General features: G+C 42.4%; 2 protein-coding genes across 7 annotated transcripts in view; one reads left to right on the top strand and one right to left on the bottom strand.

Moving 5' to 3' along the window:
- ADAT1 (adenosine deaminase tRNA specific 1) overlaps window positions 1–12,215 on the top strand; it is a 26,182-nt gene extending 13,967 nt beyond the window's left edge. For 3 of the 6 annotated variants that reach the window (XM_035894350.1, XM_009638860.2, XM_035894347.1), the window contains 2 exons: window positions 82–168; window positions 6,771–12,215. In XM_035894350.1, coding sequence (XP_035750243.1) covers window positions 82–168; window positions 6,771–6,903 — 220 coding nt within the window. In that variant the 3' untranslated portion in view covers window positions 6,904–12,215. The remainder of the gene's footprint in view (window positions 1–81; window positions 169–6,770) is intronic. The other 3 variants (XR_004842020.1, XM_035894354.1, XM_035894344.1) reach the window with 3 other exon arrangements.
- Window positions 12,216–12,932: 717 nt separating this feature from the next.
- On the bottom strand, window positions 12,933–20,531 carry GABARAPL2 (GABA type A receptor associated protein like 2). Its single transcript, XM_009638849.2, has 4 exons — window positions 20,489–20,531; window positions 20,249–20,304; window positions 16,065–16,237; window positions 12,933–14,008 (listed from the first exon to the last, which is right to left on the bottom strand). The coding sequence occupies exons 1-4, from the start codon at window positions 20,529–20,531 to the stop codon at window positions 13,918–13,920; spliced, it is 363 nt and encodes a 120-aa protein (XP_009637144.2). The 3' UTR covers window positions 12,933–13,917.
- Between the last annotated feature and the right edge of the window lie 127 nt (window positions 20,532–20,658).

Genomic DNA, 20,658 nt, shown 5'->3' with positions numbered 1-20,658 from the left:
GCTGTAAGAGGAAATGCATTTCTGATTTAATTTTTTCCCATCAGTATTTCTGATTTCTTCTTTCCCTCCCCCCCCCATCAGATCCAAGATCTGTAAAGTGGAACTCTTCCACGCATTCCAAAAGCTGGTGACAAGTATTTCACAAGAGGATCTACCAGACACTCTCCGGTAAAGACACTTTCCTTGTATTTAGAAGAATGAATTTAATGAAACTCAAGAATACTGTGATGATACCAGATTCTGCTCATGAATCTCACTTTAGATTAAGCTAATTGTTAGAATTCGATACTTGAAAAATACGGCATGTGCTTGATGGCTAGGAAGACCCTATGGTCTTTTTAATCACCGTCTTGGAGAAGTAGTTACTGCATCTCGTGTTTTACAGACAGACCGAAGAAATTGCAGGTGGTTTGTTTGTTTAGGGTTAAGGTAAGAATCTGGGGCAGCTGATCTCTTCTGAAGGCTTACTACATTTCAAAAGGGTAAACTCTGTTCTTGATCAGTGGAGCCTTGTCCTTCTCTTGCACTAGATCTGGTGTCTGTTGGACACCTCTGTAGCCTCTTCAACTTGCTGTCTCGGCAGAAAACTCTGTGGTTTGGGTTTTTTTCTGAAAAGGTTTTGTCTGAACGTGTCAGTGGACAGCTGGAGAAGAAGGAACGGAGAGAGAGATGAGAGGAGGAAGTAGTATCTTTTCCTTTGAAAATGCGAGCTGTTAGATCAGCTGTCTTCAGCACTGTACGCTTGGTGGTGTTCAAGCCCCCCACCCCAAAATTGTCATGGGGTTATTGATACCTGGTTGGTGTTTAGTAATTCTATCAAATTACCCTTCTTTGTTTCACAAGAAGGAAGAGTTTGAGTAAAAAAAAAATAATTTTTATTTTTAGAAAAGTAGGCTAAAATCTTTTTTCATCTAAGTGTATGATGAAGTAAGAGCTAAGGAGGTAAGGTAACCATCCTTAAGGTAAGAGCCAGAGGAGGGCTACAAAAATGATCCAAGGGCTGGAGCACTTCTCTTATGAGGACAGGCTGAGGGAGTTGGGCTTGCTCAGCCTGGAGAAGAGAAGGCTGCGGGCAGACCTGATTGCAGCCGTTCAGGGCTTAAAGGGGGCCTATAGGAAAGATGGGGAAAATCTTTTTAGTAGGGCCAGCTGTGACAGGACAAGGGGTGAAGGGGTGATGGTTTTAAACTGAAGCAGTGTAGGTTTAGACTGGATATAAGGAATAAATTCTTTCCAGTGAGGGTGGTGAAACCCTGGCAGGGGTTGCCCAGGGAGGTGGTGGAGGCCCCGTCCCTGGGAACATTCCAGGCCAGGTTGGCCGGGGCTGTGAGCAACCTGATGTGGTTAAAGGTGTCCCTGCTCCCTGCAGGGGGGTTGGACTGGATGGGCTCTAGGGGTCCCTTCCAACCCAAAACATTCTATGATTCTATGAAAGCTAAAACAGGTAATAAAACCCTTGCAAAGGAAGTAGGAGGTACATGTGGCTGGAAGCAGGGGAGATAGGCCTTTTCTGCCTTTCACGGTACCAAGACATTAGATAAGATGAGCTTAGCCAAAGTAAGCACACCCTGGATCTTTAATTATTTTGATCTTGCTTACTTCTGAGTTTTGTGAATTAAAGATTGCAGTTAACTTCTGTGTCTGTGGAAGTGTCTCATAACTGCTTTAAAATTCTGATGTCAACGTGAGCCATGCTATTGCTTAAATGGTTTTAACTGATTCTATAAATAGAGATTCACTTTCTCCTTAATTCAGTTTTAAATATAAAATTATTAGCCCCGTATTGGTGGGAGTTTGCCCTCACTTGTTTAGCCATCATAATTTCCTCAGAATAGGGTGTGAGCGGGGGCGTTGTTGGGTGGGTGACTCACTGTGCTGATCATGTGCTGCCTGCATAACGCCACTTCACCTCAGGGCTTTTCTAGACTCCAGCGGCTTTGTAATTTCCTTTGACTTTTTTGTCCTCTACCATTTTTCTGTCTGGGCTTCTCCTGACAGACCAGCTGACTCGCAGATGTGGCATCATTTTTAGGCTGCACACACTGTTTATACAGTAGAGGTGCTAGCTCACCAGTCAGCTTGTCCAATTGCTTTCCTTTTGAAGTCTTTGGTTTTCCTGCTCTTTGCTTAAAAAGCAAAATAAAAAATGTCTTTGTATTGCCGTTTCCTTTTTCTTCCCTTTCCCTTTCTACGCAATATTGTAACATGTTTTCTTCCTTTCCTCCTTGTAGTCTGAGAATTTGAGTGGACTTCCCACACTCTCAAATTGTTTCCTCTAAACTCGGGTGTATTTAGCTGTTACCCAGTTTTGTATTTTCTTCCCATTCCAATGCATCTTGTTCTCTCCTCGCACAAATGGTTGGCTCTAGTGCTATGCTGTCACCCAGTTTCCTTTTCCCACTTTGGCCCTGAGTTCCTACCCTGCCCCTTCTAGTCCGCTTCTTGGTCTCCTGCCTCCCATCCTTTCTGCTCCAGCAAGGGAACCTCATGCTGTAGCCCTTCCAGATCTGCTGAATGGTTTGTCGTGGTAGTTGTAGTGTATGTTAGGACAAAGATCATTCTTTACTTTACCTACTGTTGTCCACTGTCAGACCTAGGATACTGGGATAGTTAAAGCTTTACGTGGAACTAGTATACTGATTCTGATGTTCTTTTGTTTTCATCTTTCCTGTGCCTAAGCTGCTGCTCCTGCTTCTTGTGCCTTCCTTTCATTCTTCACTTCTCTCCAGAAGATCAGTGCAGGCAATGTTAAATGGGAACAGGTAGAGAGCCTGCTGGGGGCGGAACTTTGCTGGCTCTCCTAAAAGGCAAGTTTAGGAATTTGTAGTGGTGTACCTTAGCTAGATGCTAACATTCAGCAGTTGTTTTTTTTTCAGGATTTAGTTTATTTGCTTTCAGCTGAGACTGTGAGGAGGAGGTGGTGTTTGGCCAGCATTAGCTATTTCTTCAGAAAAAATCAGACAGTGCTGAACTGTGCTGTCCCACTTTCTGCCTTTCTGACAATTTCTATCTCTGTCTTCTCTGCCTTACTTAAATTCTCACTCATTTGTCTAGCTAGACTATCTAAAATGTTGCTTGTTTCTTTATTACCTCTTGCCTCCACCTGACATAGTTCTCTTCTATTGACTCCTCCTTGCATGTTGTTTCGTGTTAATGTTTTGAAATTACATCTATCTTTCTTTTTTTCGTGTTTTCCATGCTCACTATCAAAGGAATGATGACACGCCGTTGGGCAGCGTTATGCCATAGCCAATCTGAATTGTTAGGTAAAAAACTCTGCAGTGTTGTTGTTGTTCGCAGATCACTTGGTGGTAATATGGCAAAGGACATTTTTTGCATTGTTGTTTTCTTTTCCCTGCTGGTAGAAAAAAACGTGTCTTGTTCATCACCCGAGGACATGGAAGCCGCCTTTTGTCATAGCGGCATCCACCATACAGTCACCTGGCATTGCTGTTTGTGCAAGGTGCAGCTGGCTGTGCAACCCTTTGTCTGAATCTAAGGGAGACTTTGTAACACAAACCCTTCCTGAGTTTCTTGCTGGGCTTGTTAAAAGGATGACTGATCCTCCCTTCTCTTAAATTTAGTCAGGAGTTGTCACAACTAAGATTGTGCTTTCTTCCTCCTTCCTATTCAGTCTGCAGTATGGACGATTCCAGTTCCAGTGACACCTAGTTGGAGGGGGTGGGCTGTTGGGCAGAGGAGTTCAAGGACTTTCAGATGGCTTTAAGATTCAAGTATCTAGACTAAAGTATAGAACCTTCCCTTGGGCTTCATGTTTAAGGTTTTGGGTTTTTTTCTTCCTTGCCTGGGTTCAGTTGTGAAAAACCACAGGATTCTGCCAGGTGACCACTAAATACTTCCTGCTGGATGAAGGAAGAAGCTTTTAAGCAAGCATCAGCCTAATGAAAGTAACTGTCATGGGAAGGGTGCACTTCGACTGTCACTGCTGTTCTCCAATTAAAAAAACCCAACCACATTTGGAAAGAATTTTGTTGCCATTTTCTAGTCCCTTTTCAATGTTCTTTTTAAAGTCTGTACGTGAAACAATTCTTATGATGGTCCTACAGTAAAGTAAAACATAAAGTAAAGGGAAACATAAAAGGAATGTGGTCAGGCAGACCTGGAGATTGTATGATAGTGCTGGACTTTGCCTGGGGCAGCAAACTAGCGTTCACTTCCACCAAAAAAATGTCACAGGTTCTTCATTACTAATGCTCAGAGCCTTAATGGCCCAACCAAAGCTGAGATACAGTCAGATCATGTGAAGTTTTTAGGCACATGTAATGTGCTTTGAATTTGAAAGCATTTTTCCCATATATATGTTGAAAATTTCTTAGAAGCATAATGTGGAAGTTGAGTATGAATTAAATAAATCGATTTGATTTTGGCAGCTCTTTGAGGAAGCTGTTTAAAATGCAGCTTTCTGTTGCATCTACTGTTAAACCCTGTAGTGATGTTGTCTGCTTGGAGAGTGAGACCCCAAGAGGTGTGGTTGCGTGTGCTTTTGTAGCTGTTACAGTGGGGTGAGAATACTGAGCTGCTGCTTACTGTCTCTCCTGCTTTTGTGCTAGCTGTGTTCTCCCTTACTGTCTACTCTGACAGTGCCCAAACAGAGGTCTGTTGGAATAATCTAGGTTAGAAAAATCCCGCATGTGTTTTAAAGTTAAATTGAATCAGACTAAAGGATATGAGTTGAAGAGCCATTGATTTGCCAGCAGCTTCAGGAAAAAGAGCAACATTTAGCAAGGAAGAAATGAAGAACAGCTAGGCATTGGAGTCTTCCTCTTGGCTTAGTGGCAGGTGGAAACTATCTATCTATATATATAGATCTATATCTATATGTGTGCATCCAAAACAAATGCAAGGAAAACAGCTGTTTCACCTTTAACGAGATTGAGCCACTCCAAAAATCTGTGTCGTAGAATTCTTTATTGATCTCTGACCATCCTAAATGTGACCTCATAAGTACAAGTAGCCATGTTTTGAAGATGTAAACAGCATCTGATATTAGCTGTTCTAAGATAAAGGACAAATGTAACTCATTAGATGCATTTATAGTGAAGAAGGGCAGGGTCAAAGTCTCGAACAACTATGTCAGGCACTTTAAGTGCAAGCAGTATGCTAGCGTAAGAATTCCCAAAGAATGATTTGGTTGTTATCCTTGAGTGTAAACATGCGTATTGCACCCCAGAGAATGGTTTTGAGGTGGAGGAGGAGGTGTAGGTGGTTTGTGCTGTGTCTGAGGTACATGTTGGAGTACTTGGGAGAGGAACAGGCTTGTCTATGCTAGGGATTTGGAGCTGGTTGTGGTGGGTTGACCTTGGACCTATGTTGTTTCCTGAATGCTGCTTATGCAGATTGTTGCTGCTCTTTTGCCTGTTCAGTGATGCTCCTAAACCATGATGCACCATTGATAATGGGGTTCTGTGACTTCCACTGGGCAGGTGGAGGAGAATTGCAGTGGGCCCTTCCATGGAACTTCCCAGAGCAGCTCAGGGGTTAGTTTCACAGAGTTTCATTAATGTGAAAGAGGTAAAGAAAGCAAAATGGATTAGCTGTGACAAGAGTGCAGGCAGGTTTGTAAGAGAGTATACATCTCTCATGTTCAGCAATGGCATAGACAGGTTCTCCACTCTTGCACTTTCTGAACCTAAGCTCTTCAGGAGAGATAATATCTCATGGCTTGCTATGCACGTCACAGTGTTCTAGAAATACATTTATAGCAGAACACTGAATGAATGCCTAAAATACAGCTCCTGATGGTCTGCTGTTACCTTTTTGGGGGGTTGTTGGGGTTTTTTGGGAGGGGGATGTGGTGGTGGTCATCAATATTGCCTTTGAGCGTGAAAGCCTGCTCTGGAAGTTGGTGCGGTGGTTCTCAGACTTTTTAGATTAGGGTTGCTGTAGTAGTGTGGCTCTTCTTTCTTGATGAAGATCATGTTGTCTGTGATCTTCCTTTCGTACTGGATCGAATGTATAAACATCATATGCCACATGTGGCTGACAGACCGTTTGGCAAAGGGAGACAAAAGAAACTGGGAAAGGAACCCAAGGAAAGGAAAAAAGTTTTGATTAAATTGTCTTAGAGGCACTTGTGTTCAGATACTCTTGACCTGAATTGCCCTATTTTGAAAATTAATGGTGTAATGCACTCAGGAGAGTGACCAGTGGTTCTGCTGAGATTGTAGGGAGCAGGAGCTACACAAGGAAGGGGAACAGAGCACCAAAACTGCTGAGTCTCTTTTGCTGTAGGAAGATTAAAAAAAAAATTGTTCTCCTCTGTCTCACTCTTCCCCATTACTTTGTGTTGGAAAAGAACAACTGTCCTGTTTGTCCTTGTCTCCTTCCCTTCCAGCCAGTAATCATATCCATTATTCTAGCTAAACTAGGCTACTTCCCCCAATTCAAAGCATCTACCTATAGCCACCTTTTCTGCTTTGCTTCAACATTTTTTTCTGTTGTGGAAGTTTTCTGCAACCTATCATCACACAGTCAAATGCTGACACTTCTATTGCTGGAGAGTGTGTATGAAGCATGGTAGAGGAGTTGTTTTGGTTCCTCTTGTAAGACTGCTGACAGTGTCTAGATACACTAGCTTCAGGGCCTGGGCCCCTCCAAGTCTGCCTAGAAACACAAGAGAATTTCACTTAGCATGAAAGACCTCATAGGGCATCGTCATGTTCTTAGGTGTTTGATTGCTTTTTTCGTTTTGTAATGTTACATCCAGTACAATAATAGAAATGTTTTCGTCGTTGTGTATTTTCTGTCAGGATGAAGACTCTAGAAACCTACCAGGACTACAAGGAAGCTGCATTAAATTACCAAGAAGCCTGGAAAGTGCTGCGTAGCCAAGCCCTGCTGGGTTGGGTCAAGAATGACAAGGAATACCTGCACTTCACATGAGAATACACATGGCTGCGTAAATCCAGCAATAAGCCCTGGTGCACAGCAGATACCTCTGCGGTTCAAGGGCCAGGAAAAGATGTCCTCTAGTTCCTGTGCTAATAAGGAGGGAGGGGTGAAAAGGAAAGCAATCTAGAGAAGTCTCTTTTGGTTGAGTTGAAGCCCCCTTTTTATTGTAATATAGAAAAGGATAATTGCAGACCTCAAGTTCTGGGCTGCATGAAACAATATGCCTCCAAAAGAAAGGAAGCAGTGATGTGCCATCCTCTGTTACCTGAGGATGTGATCTGTCAGCCTTAGTCCATTGCAGGGGAAGTAATGTCAACTGAAATTGAAGCAGTGCTATGGAAGAAAGGGTGTCATTGTAAAATTTTAGTGCTGCTTTTTTCTTCTACTCTTCATAATGTTATGGTTGGTTTTGTGTTGCTGGGACAACCCTAATGTATAGTAAGTAACATTTTTATAACTCTTGGCTCTCCTTGTCTGGTGCCTGGAACAATTTTCTGTATCCCCAAGCCCCATTGCTTCTAACTGGAAGTACTAGTTCTGCTAAAGAGCCTTTTTTTTCTGGGAATCCTTCATATAAGCTTCTATTTACCAAATATAGCCAAAGCAGAAGCAAAAGAGTGCTGGGGAGAAGCCTGTGTCACATAATACCACTTAATGATATCCTGTGCATCTCTCTTCATTTCAGGACTTGGCCAGATACCCCTTCAACTGCTTTGCTTATGTGGGCAGGGAAGACATCTCCTGAATGACCTGGTTCAAACCTGTCAATCCTGTGTAATTCCAGGCAAACATTTACCTACTTTTCAGTGTTTCAAGCCCTGTCCCCCCACCCCCACCCCGTGATACATGGTTAAGTAAAAGAAGGGATGCCTTAGCCATTTATGTCATTGTTTCCTGGCAAGTATTCATTACTAACCTGGCAAAGGGGGAGATGCCTGGAGTGGGGGGGGCAGGACTGGGAGTAGTCTCTGGCAGTCTTTGCCTTTGCTTTATTACCAAATAACATCTGCATGGCAAAGCAGTCAACATTGTAAGCTGAGGGGAAGCAGGGGTAATCCTCCTTAAACTTTCTGTCCCAATTATTGCCTTCTGTGAGCAAGGTCAGGACTGGGTAACTTACTGAGCGAACTCCTCTTTTTTACTTTTTCTCTTGTAAACTACAGTTCGTAAAATTCAATCCAAAAATATTGGGACAACGCAATGGCAGGATGAAAGAAGTGGATAATTTAGAACTTAAGAATTTGTTAGTGATTTGAGTTTTCTGTTCTTTGATATCTTACTATAGTTTTGGATTTGAAAAATTGGCACAGCGGTTCTCCAAGCAGTGTTTACAGTCAACCTACAGAGCTACACATGGGACTGAACAGTACCTATCACATTGCAGTCTGAGAATTGATTACAGCAAATCCTTTTACTTCACACATGGGTTACTTGTCAAATAAGAATAGTTCTGTCTTACAACAAGTAATAACAAAGAAATAATGAAGAAATAACAAAGAACTTGAGTTCTGTGTGTATAAGCCTGTCCTCTCAAATCCAGCGCTAACGTGCAGAAAGACCAGTTGTATTGGTGAGGGGGAAGTTACTGCATGTGTTTGTAGGGGGCGGGAGATTATGGAGAAGGGTGACTTGCATTAGTCATCGGAGGATGAAAAATGGCCAGGTGCCATTGCGGATGGGCTACAGGGTGAACTGCTGAAGAGAAATGGTAGCAGTTCTTGTAACTGAGTAAATAGCATTCCAAGGGTGGAGTCCTGTAGTGCACCTAAAGAGAGAACCAGTAAATTTCCAGGCTCCTGAAATTTACCTTTGTCCTTCCCTGAAATCTTGCAGAAACTATACCTTGGTGTATCTAGTTTCCCTTTGTTAATCAACAAGGTCTGTAGCGAACCTGCTGACCAGACTGGAATGTTCCCATTTCCGATCCAGCTGCAATACTAAAATGAGTTACATAAGGCTAGTTGTTCTGCAGTCTTTGCATCAGACTAGTTCTCAGATGAGCAGTCACATGATGTAAATTCTTTTAACTCTTTCCTGAAATTTGAGCCTGGCTGTTAGGAGAGAGAGTTCCTGGTACAATTTTCCTGTGCATTTGTAAAATACTTGTGAACTGTAGACTGCTGCTTTCTGCTACTTGTCAGGTCTAAAAGTAGTTTTGGAGGTGCTGAACACTGATACTAACCTCACTTTTTGGATGGAGTTGAGGACATATTTAAACCTAGAGTGAGTCAATTAATGTGTGAAGAGAGGGAAGGGGCTAAAACAAAGCAGCATTTGAAAGGCTGAGAGCAGCCTGCAGAATTTTATACTCCACTGGATTGAAAATAAGTATTTAAATGCTGCATCTGTTTAATTCCAAAATGTTAGGAAATGCTGTAGGCACTACCAAGAAACCAATCTAAAAATCAGAAGGGAAAAACGCAGAGAGAAGAGATAACACAGTCTTTGCTTTTGGAAGAGGTAGCAAACTAAACTTTCGTCATTGTCAGCAGACCTTTGGAAGAATTGCTCCTGGAAGGTAGCAGTTGACACGTTGCAAGCTTGTATCACTCCTTTCCACTGGAATTGCTGACACACTGAAAAAAGAGGTAGGCAAGGTGTAGGGGGGATGGTGGAATGCAGAGACTGTCACAGGGGAGCAGGGGGTGGGGGTGAAGTAGGGGGAATGAAGTGCCCACAGCTGATGGTTAATGAGGATGACCAATCGATTAGTAATGGGAGCAGCAGAGCATAAGAGGGCACCAAGATTCCCAAGGCGTGTGTACAGTACTCTACAGAGCATATTTGTACTACCCAGATAGGTCCTTGACTTTCCCAAACTAGTATGGGAACCAATGGTCCCTATTTGCCAGAACAAAGAAACTGTAATCCTTATTTTGAGTGGGATGTCTTTAACAGCTTCACTGCTGCAGAAATTCTGGTTTCAATCACAGTAATAAGAAGGCAGGGCAGACCTGCTTATCTTTAAGGAAGTCAAAACCAGAGCATAGAAACAAGGGGTTTTTTTTGTCCAAGTGCAGAAGCAAACAGTCTGAGCTGGAGGCTGCAGTTCCATGGGACAACACGCTAGCATCCCATTCCCTTTGAAAAAGCAAAGTTTTGAGCTTCACACTGTTCTTCCGCTGCTCACCTTGCACAGGCTAGAGCGCTTACTGATCTTGGTACGTTCAGAGTAAACTGAAAACTATCAAATTACTGTCTTTGTAGAAATACAACCCATGAGCCCAAAACAAGGTGTAGCTTTTCACTAGGAGTTAAATCAGCTTTGCAGTAAGCCCAGTAAGCACTAGAAGAAAGGAAGAGCTAGGGCTTCACTGCTGAGGGCAGAGGCGGTGGAGCCAGGCTTCCTTTTGCTTGTTATGAACTAGGAGCTGGTTGTGAAACCAGACCTGGAGAAAATGCTTGAGGCATGAGTATGGAAATGAAGTGTGAATTACTTCTGGGGAGCTACTGTTGGTAAGGAGGAAAGAAAGGTGTTGGTGTAGAATTGGGAGCCAAATGTAGTTCAGTATCCCTGCTCCTGCAGGGGGTTGGACTGGATGGGCTCTAGGGGGCCCTTCCAACCCAAAACATTCTATGGTAAGAGGGTTGCAGCAGTAGTTTATAGGTGAAAGCAAAATAATTTTTGAGGAAAGACCATCTAAATTCATCTAGTACTGGTTTAGTTATATGAGAGATGACACTTCAAGTTAGCTTAAAGATAGGTGATGTAGAAGTGTGGCTGTCGGAATAGTGAGGTATTTCATTTTCTGTTCAGCGTCTAAACTGAAATGCCTTCCCAGTCTTGAAGGGTTAATAGAAAGTGAAGATCATATGGAACCCAAAGGCTTTTAATCATTTTAAGAGTGACTGTACTGTCTAAAGGGATGTATTTCATCTGTGCATTGCAGAAGGAAGTTTCTTGATGTTTTATTGCCATTTTAAGTGCATCTGCAGATGAAAAGTAAAGTCACTGCTGTAGAACATTCATCCTTGCGTTCTCTGGAATTTCTTGTGTACCTGGGCTCCTAAATCAAAGCTAATAATTACAGAGAGTAGTTAGGTGGCTTTTTTTTTTTTTGAGAGGCTTATAAAGGGTATTCCAAAAGTCACCTCGATTGTAACAGTAGGAATAAAACTTCATCCCCTTGTTTTGTTTAGATATACTATGTGCTAGCACGTAATTAGCTTTATCTAGCAGTTGTAAGTTACATTTCTTACTCTCTTGTTAACAGCTAGCAAAAAATAGGACATGATGACCATAGACAAACCGTGAAGTTTCAGCTTAAAGGGAACAGAACGTTTTCCAGTAATAAAAAAACCACAGATGAAACCACTTTTCTTTATTCTCAATCAAAAAAAACCATTAAGAGCAAACATCAGTACTAAATGTGTGGAAAGGCAGGGGTGGAAAGAATTCCCGATGGAAGCAGCAACAGAATGTTTACTAGAGCAGTGCTATACATTGCAGTGCTATTCTGAATAACGGAAGGTTTGCTGAAATCAACGGCACATTTTCAGCGCTGTTACTGTGACAAGCCTCAATAATAGTGTCAACATTTCACAGGCTCCTGCCTTCTCATTCTGAAGCCCTGCCAGTACCTGTGAGTAACTGCGAGCCAAACATAATTCTAGGCATAAGGTGACGTCATGCGAGTTTGAGTTAGTATGAATTTGATTTAAGCTTGGAAAGTGATAAATTTCCACTGTCACTGGAAACATTTTAAAAACTAAACTCCTCAACACCATGTAGCATGAAAATGAAGTAAAACTTTTATTAGGAGTCTAAATTGTAATTAGTGTTTCCTTGCTGGCTTACAAAGTTCAGAGCAATGCTACTTTTCCAACCCAGTGTTATCCTTTAATATCAAAGTGTGAACTCCAGTACTGTGCAATTCTGTCAGGTGGCTTTTCCAACATCCCCCCGCTCCTCATTCAGAGGCGTAAGTTTGCCTCTTTGCCTGTAAGTAGAGGTAGCTGTGTAGCTATGGTATTTGGAGAGAAGTTGAGAGCCTCATGAACAACCGTTTTTTTTTGGTTTTGTGGCAAAGCCTCTTTACTTTTACTGTGCTGCATGCATGCTTTGGCAATAGTGCTTATAAACTGCAGGAACTGATCTTGAATTGTCTCCCATGCAGCATTTCTGTTCTAGTTGCCTGCCTCAACTAAGTAGAATCATAGAATGCTTTGGGTTGGAAGGGACCTTTAAAGGTCACCTAGTCCAACCCCCCTGCCATGAGCGGGGACGTATTCCACTACATCAGGCTGTTTGAGCCCCATCCAACCTGACCTTCAATGTTTCCAGGGATGGGGCATCTACCACCTCCCTGGGCAACCTGTGCCAGTGTTTCACCACCCTCAACATAAAAAAAATAATTAAATTCTTCCATATATCTAGTCTGAATCTACCCTCTTTTAGTTTAAAACCATTAAAAGGCCTGTCCCCATTTTCTTGCAAGCCCCCTTTTAGCACTGGAAGGCCACAATAAGGTCTCCCCAGAGCCTTCTCTTCTCCAGGCTGAACCACCTCAACTCTCTCTGCCTGTTCTCATAGCAGAGGTGCTCCGGCTCTCTGATCATTTTTGTGGCCTCCTCTGGACCTGCTCCAACAGGTCTGTGTCTTTCCTGGGCTGAGGACCCCAGAGCTGGACACAGTATTGCAGAGGGGTCTCACCAGAGCAGAGGAGAGGAATCCCCTCCCTCCGCCTGCTGGCCATGCTGCTGGGCATGCAGCCCAGGATACGGCTTTTCATCCCCCAGTGCCTGCCAAGTCCTTCTCTGCAGGACTGCTCTCAAGCCCTTCATCCCTCAGCCTGCACTGATTCTGGGGGTTGCCCTGACCCAGGTGCAGGACCTTGCACTTGGCCTTGTTGAACCCCACGAGGTTCCCATCTGCCCACTTCCTGAGCTTATCCAGGTCCCTCTGGATGGCACCCAGTCCCTCAGGCATGTCAACTGCATCACTCAGCTGTATAGTAAAGCTGCTCTTTCACATACTTGGTTCTGTAACATCCTTACAATACCTACAGAATTTTTACTTGGAAAGGATGTGTATTTATATAACTACCTGTAACACAACTACTGCTTGCTGCTTTTTTTTTTTTTGAGCTGCTCATGCAGCTGTTGTAATCTGAACTCCTTACCAGTTACTTTTCTCTCTGCAGTAACTCATACAAATTACACCTTCCACTTCTCCAGCTCTCTTGTCTCCTATCTGTATCATTCCTTCTCCTAGGTGCCCTTTCTTTACATGCTATGCTTTTGTCACCTAGATGCTGCTTTCCAAAGCCAATGGTATTTACTCCTCCATTGATAGCCTGTGGGCAGGCATAGCTCTTTTTTTTGGTTGCTCTGAAGCTATTTGTTTTGGAACCTACAGATAGCTCTTTGTTTCTTCTGTGTGTCATCATCCCCCTACTAAAGGCTGAGGAGCTGTACAGGGTCTAGTAAATATAAGCAGCTGTATGGTGTCTAGTAAATGTGATGTATAACTTTCTGGCCAAAATTAAGGTAAAGAAATGACAGCACTGCCTGTTTGTGACAGGAATTTTTATTGTACTTGTTTGTTAATTGAGAAAGAGGAACATATTAGCTCAATTCAACATGATCAGAATCTTGCTCCTCCTTAAGATAAGCTAGCAAATCCAGCGTTCCCAATACTAATGTCATGTTTTTATTTTTCTTAAACTAACACCTCAAAACAGAATAAATGCATATTCTTCTTTTCATGTTTTAGTAGCCCAACTACTTTGCTTTATTATTTAATCAGTATTGTCAAGTGTATTCCCCAAAGGAGTGAGGCTCTGGGAATTCATAGCCATGAGGGAAAAAAAAAAAAAAGCATAAAACCAACAAAACTTGTGATAATTTAACAGTCTAATAAAACAAGACCTATCAATATATTAAGAAATAAATCCAGTTGCAAATGCTCATATGTAGAAGGAACTTCTGTGGATGTCGGAACAGAAAACGATCAGCTATTTACAAGATACACAGCAGGATGGTGTAGCAGCCAAGATCCACCATTCAGAAACCAAATGTGTTTTCTCCACTGTAGGCAACATACAAGAATCCATCCTCATCCTTTTCCTTCTCATAAAGTTGTCCCATAGTTAAGCTTGCAGGGGGGGGAAAAAAAAAGACAGTTTGCTTGGATCATGGCAGTTGCAAATGGTAAGTTAGAACCTCACATAAACAAGGATTAACAAAAGCTAAAACTTGTAAGTCTGTGTGTAAATTAAAATATGAAAATGAGGATACATGAAAAACAGTTGACTCCTGAGTTAGCAAAATGAGCCTGGTCTTTCTGCAGTGTCTAGGGTTTTGTTACTTCATCACATGCGCATTTGTCAGAATGCTTCCTTACTTTATTGGAAATCGGTCACCGAATATATTTCAGGTTCTGAATCATCCCTTATTGATGCCGTGACTAGTACCAAGATGAATAGCCTGATAGCACCTTCCTTGAATGCAGCTGCATTAACCTATCGCTTCTTGTGTGGGCAACCTCATTTCTCCCTCCACCTGGTGTAGTCATGAATGTTTAGCCAGTCTCAAGTCTATCAAACTTGTGGTCTTTGGACTGTTTCTTTGAGGTCCAGGATGTTTTGGGTAGTAAAAGCTTTGTTTTCTACGTTGTTAAAAAGTGGTGACTTAAAATAGTGCTACTACCAAAATGCATAGGCAGTAAATTACACGTTAGCCAGAAACAAGTGCTTTTCCAGTGGATAAGGTTTTGATTGTTTGATCAAATGAGTATTTCCTTAAACTGAGTAGGCATGTGGTCCTTCATAGCCTAAGCGGCTGTGGTCCTTAGGGCAATGTCTGTATTTTGAAAACAAAAGAAACCCAAGCAATTATTTGGCCAGTACAACTGCTCGAACCATGTAGCTGCAGATGAAACAGGCAGTTGACATCAGCCAGTTGCACAAATGACGCCTCCTCAGCTCACCTTTGTCTGACTTCCCAAGACTGAGAAAAGGCTAGTGAACTGAAAGACACAGACTGAATGTGAGTAATAGGGAAAGCGATTGTGGCTTTTTACCCAAGAGAGGAGCTGGGAAAAGCTGCAGGCAGTACTTGAAATGGAAGGGGATTGCTGTGTTGTAGATAAACCTCTGGATGAGGAGAGAAGGATGTCAAGAGTTAGTGACCTATGTAATAAACTCAGCCTACAAGAGGAGCGGAGCCGTTAACAGATCAGATTTTTGTTTATCTGTTAACAAGTTATCATCTTTGCATCAACATTGAAGGTTCAAGGCCCTATTTCTCCAGCAGAGGTGTGACATCTCATCACAAGCATGTGAGATGAGACAATGTGCCCTTTGTTATTCTTTCCTGTTCCTAGCAGTTCTACAGTGCTGTTAAGAAGATGACATATAGGCATTCCTAACACTCCTAGAAAAAAGCAAGCAGAAAAAGATGGTTTTCACAGGTCCCTATTGTGTATCGCAAAGTAAATAAAAATATTCCCAGCCGAGTCTGGGCAGGAAGGACTGTTACAGTGACACAGGTAAGGATTAATAAGAATAATATTGTATCTAAGCCGTGTAAAATCATGACGTACTAGTTCCTCAAATACTATTAAAGTATCTTGTATAGAAAGCAGTTGTAGTAGCTGCTTCTGCTCTACATTATTCTGTATGTAGCAGACAACGATGAAACTTACTCCAATATAAAAGCAATGTGAAAAACCTTTCTAAAGTAATGTTGTATTTTGTGTTTATAGAAGAAGTAATTTTTAAAACAAGCAATAGCAACTAGTCTGTAACATAATTTCTTTGTGAGCTGACAGGTTGTTTTTTCAGAATACTTACGGTGTTTGCTTTTGAGTATATAACATGCAACACTTTTGTTACATTGAGACTGATTATTTTTTTGGCATCAATGATATAAATGTTCTCGCACTCAACCAAAGATATCATAATAACGCCAGAGATCACCCTCTTGCCATGGAAGTAAATCATAATGTATTTTTCAGTCACCTTTTCTTTCAGCTTAGCTCAAGAAATGTTTATCAAAGTCACAAGAAAAAAACTTACCACAGTGAGATTAAGATGTAACCACGCACCTCCTAAAATCGCCAAATAAGCCTCAAAGAGGGGAGTTACTGTCCCTCTGATATGCACAGGCTTGCTGAAATAGTTCTGAATACCAAGTGAATAGCCGCTCACCTGGACTGTGGGACAGTCTTGTCTACAAAGAGGAATATTGCTTTCTCAGATGGCAGTTGAATCCTCTTCCTGATGATCCACATGAACTGGGCCACGGTGATGTCAGATGGAACTAAGTACTTCCTCTTGTCAATATCAACAATCTGAGATCCTGAGACCTTCTCCACTATGACCTGTAAAGTGCAAGTACGAAGGTCAGGCTTTTCAGGATTGGTATGGACAGCTTCTGTAAATCGCTTGCTGGTAGAGGCTTACAACAGTGAGCAGAGGGGAGGAACAAAAAGGTTTGACTGCAGCCAAATAAGAGGTGGGACTGGCTCAGCACTGTAAAACCTGATTTTACAACTGCACTGAAATCTACATTCATATACACAATGGTGCTAAACTTCTTATGCCCACAGTTGACAATCATGGGGTAAAAAGATGCAATATGCCTAAAAGAAAGCTGTGACAGGAAAGTATACACCTTTTAACTTTGTACATTGATGATACGAAATTACAACAATGCAGACCCCAGGTTCAGCACAAGTCAGTGGGGTGCCCTGGCCGCACCTGGAGTGCTGTGTCCAGTTCTGCGCTCCTCGGTACAAGAGAGAGACGTGGATATACTGGAGAGAGCCCAACAAAGGGCCTCAAAGATGTTTAAGGGATTGGAGCATCTCTCACATGAGAAAAGGCTGGGAGAACTGGGACTGTTCAGCCTGGAGAAGAGGCGGCGTGAGTGGGGGAGAGGGGGATCTTATCAATGTGTATAAATACCTGAAGGGAGGGTGCAAAGAAAATGGAGCCAGGCTGTTTTCAGCGGTGCCCAGCGACAGGACAAGAGGCAGTGGGCACAAATGGAAAGGCAGGGGGTTCCCTCTGAACATCAGGAAACACTTTTTTGCCGTGAGGGTGACTGAGCACTGGCAGAGGTTGCCCAGGGAGACTGGGGAGTCTCCCAGCTTGGAGATACTCAAAATGCCACCTGGACACGGTCCTGGGCAGCTGGCTGTAGGTGGCCCTGCTTGAGCAGGGGGCTTGGACCACATGACCTCCAGAGGTCCCTTCCCACCTCAACTCTTCTGAGATTCTGAGACTTATTCATACCAGGACAGTAATGACCTATTGTGTTTAAATATGGCTAATTTTCAAAATGTTCTGAAGTTCCCCGTGTGTGCTGCATGTTGGAAATGGTCATGCTAAGCAGAGGCACATGCATAATTCAGGTAACTCAGTGAAGAGTTAAAGAAGCCATGTTAATTCTGAACACAGTCAAAACTCTAATAGAATTGCAGTGTGAACTGTGGTATAATGCAAGGTTCTAGTTGGCTATAGACCACATTCATTTTTTTACAGTGCTTTGCAGTACTGCTTTTGATTTGACAGTCTGCATTCCTATAATTAATCTGGTGATGATTATTGACTTCCCACAACTAGCCACCAAGCATTTCATCCAGGCTCAACAGTGCCTCAAGGAAAAGAAATGAAGCATGGCTGCAGCATGCTCTGGAATACCAGCTGGCCTCCCAAGGATGCCAGTTGAGCACTCCATCAAATCACCAGAAAGGTGCTGCAATATGATCTTGTCTGTGTGCCTCTGCTATACCAGACTTATACTGCCAGATAATCCAGCAATGTAAGTATGCACCTGATGTTAAAAACTGTAAGATTACAGCTTTAGTTAATTGGATGAAGTTACAGGATGACAGTGAAGCCATATAATAAAGTGTAGGTTTTAGCTATATATGAATGAGAGCCAGATGGGATAAACAGGCTGCAAGGAAAAAATAAAATATATAAATAAATAAAGAATCACAACCCATGCTTATGCTGCTAGGCCACCATAGGAATGTGGCTATTCTCTGCCTGCACTGGGAGTCTTTGGTAACAGAAAGCAGGTAGGAACCCAAGCAGACATGCCTAGGTTTGCAGCATCAACAGACTTTTGTTTGCAACTTCAAAAAAAGACTGCCTATGTTAATCACTATTTTACAATGTCTGTAGACTCAGGTCTGCAATAACATACCGATTTTTATCACTGGAAACCAGATTTTTTTTTAGGCGTGTTATTTTGAATATAACTGCACTCTCAGACACATTGTTTGTTCCACCATGTTATTGTTGTCAAGGTACGAGACTCTGATGCTATTTTGTGCTTTGTATTATGCTGAACTGATATTAGAATATCTTACTTCATATGTTAAGGAATTAGAAATTGACTACAGGAAGGAAAGATGGCAAGATGGCCACAAACAAAACAAACAAAAAGCAACAGGTACAGGAAGAAGAAGAATTAAGTATTACTTGTGGAAAGGACCTGGCGCTTACTGCCCCCCACAAGCTAGTTCTTGAAGGAAAAATTGCAGCACGTGGGGAAATAAGGCTTACAAGAGGTTCCAGTGTCTCCATTCCTTAGCTCTGCATTCCCCATTGCTACAGCATACAGGTAATTTACAAAGCTCAAATAAATTTACAAAATATGCTATATTATGATCTGAAAAGGGTTCTCCTTAGAGTTTCTTCAGCTCTGCCTGCAGAAACAGGAGGAGGGCATAGTAGCTGCCCTTGCAATTTAGTATGAGGGAACTGTAAGGAAGACCAAGAACAACCTGAAAGGAATATTGAAGCTTTCACAACTGATACTTTTTTTTTTTAAGACTATAGTAACACACAATTTTAGCTCCATAATGCAGAAACTTTCATAACTGGAAGTCAAGGCTGTTGGTAAATGGCTTCTAATAAAACTTACAGATTCCTTTAACCTTTAGACCACTTGATTCCCCAGGCAAATTTAAAATTGCAGTGCTTAGCAAGCATGAATTTCTTTCACCTCCCATTTTATTCCTAAAAGGTCTAGCCTAGGACACAGGCAGGCTGTTCATATATTATATTAATAGGTTTGAAACACTGAAACATCTCTAAATGCAGGTAGATAGATAAAACAGCTGAAAATTGAAGTCACTTTGACCTGTCATTCTGGATGCAGGCTATAATCTGGAAAGCAGGAAACATACATTAAGTCTGAAAAACACTTTTGACTATTAAATGCCAAAAATACATTTGATACCAACTGTTTTGTGAAACGTACATGGCTCAATCTGAATCATCAGGCAGAAAACATGTATTGGCCCAGACAAAACATCACACTGCAATTTGAGATTTAATTCCTGTATCCATCCACACCTTGCTGTCCATTCCTGATACAGCATCATGTAATTCTGACTCACACTATGCATTTCAATGTCTCTTTTTCCCCTAGGGTTATGAAAGATATTCTTGAAGTGGACAAATGGATATCTGTGGAGATGTATGGTCATTAGCACACTACAGTCTATATATGAGGGGGTAGTTAGCCAAGCAGAGAACGGCAAGGATCGGATCAGCTTGCCAGACTGCAGCTGGAGAAGATGCTGTGACTAGGTGCAACTCATCAGCAGAGAAAGTCAATGGGATTAGAGGTTCTACTCTGGGCTGTGCTGTTGGATGGATAAGTTATTTACCAAGAGGTCAGACAGGAGTGGCACTATCTGGCATGTGGTCAGATGGGATGTGGGAAATTTTACTCACAAGATAAGTTGAGAATGTGGACATGTTGCTAACTGTTACATAAGGATGTGAAGTGTGGTTATTTCACTGACTGAAACATGATAAAGGGGATTGCTGAGTGAAGAAGAGGGATCATTCACTATTTAGCAGGTAGGTAGGTATTAATGCAGAAAGGAAGGGTCACCATTTGCACTGGCTCTTCAAGAAACAGCATTTGCATGGGAATATTCACCACAATCAGACTCAGTACAGGCATGGAATACGAGGGAAAATCATCCTCCTCATGTAACCAGGATGGAAGATTGTCAAGGTTTAAAGAATTTATGATCTTTCTTGGCATCAGGCGCAGAATGAATCCTCAAGGCACTGAAGGGATTTCTTCGGACATAATTGCTATTAGAAGAAAACAGGACACTCATAAACATTCCTGGAAAGTGTTTAAAAAGTCAGGCACTCTTGTTTACTTGTCAATATGCACTGGGGCAGAGAAGGGAATGTTGGATTAGTTAGACGTGTTTGGGGCCTCTTTAAAACATCTAAGGACACAAAAAGGAAGATGAATTTACTTAGGAAGATCTGATCAAAGAGGGCAGGATGGAAACAGCTTATCCACCTTTGCCTCCAAGTACTCAGATGAAGCTGGCTCAGTTACTCACCGGGACGCGGTCAGGGTATTTGGCTCGGATTTTTGCCGACTCGACACATCTGTGCTCTGTGAACAAAACTCGTAATTAGTCATTGCATAGCAACAGTATCGCCGGTGTCCCGGGGAAGATCTGATCAAAGAGGGCAGGATGGAAACAGCTTATCCACCTTTGCCTCCAAGTACTCAGATGAAGCTGGCTCAGTTACTCACCGGGACGCGGTCAGGGTATTTGGCTCGGATTTTTGCCGACTCGACACATCTGTGCTCTGTGAACAAAACTCGTAATTAGTCATTGCATAGCAACAGTATCGCCGGTGTCCCGGGCAGAGAGGGCAGCGCCTGCAGGGGCGGGAACCTGCAGGGGTCGCGACCGTCCCGCCCTCCCCCCCCCCCGGGGGGGACCCCAGCTGCTCGGGGGGG

This window comes from Egretta garzetta, unplaced genomic scaffold (assembly GCF_000687185.1).
Source record: "Egretta garzetta isolate BGI_Z169 unplaced genomic scaffold, ASM68718v1 scaffold590, whole genome shotgun sequence".
Taxonomy (NCBI): Eukaryota; Metazoa; Chordata; class Aves; order Pelecaniformes; family Ardeidae; genus Egretta; species Egretta garzetta.
The sequence above is the reverse complement of the archived record's forward strand: the minus strand, read 5'-3'. Positions and strand labels throughout refer to the sequence as shown.

Coding starts and splice junctions, on each gene's coding strand:
- GABARAPL2 (XM_009638849.2), bottom strand. CDS start 20,531: ATGACTAATTACGAGTTTTGTTCACAGAGCACAGATGTGTCGA. Junction 20,305..20,488: donor ACAGAGCACAGATGTGTCGA/GTCGGCAAAAAT, acceptor TTTTGTTCACAG/AGCACAGATGTGTCGAGTCG. Junction 14,009..16,064: donor AAGACTGTCCCACAGTCCAG/GTGAGCGGCTAT, acceptor CCCCCCTGCAAG/CTTAACTATGGGACAACTTT.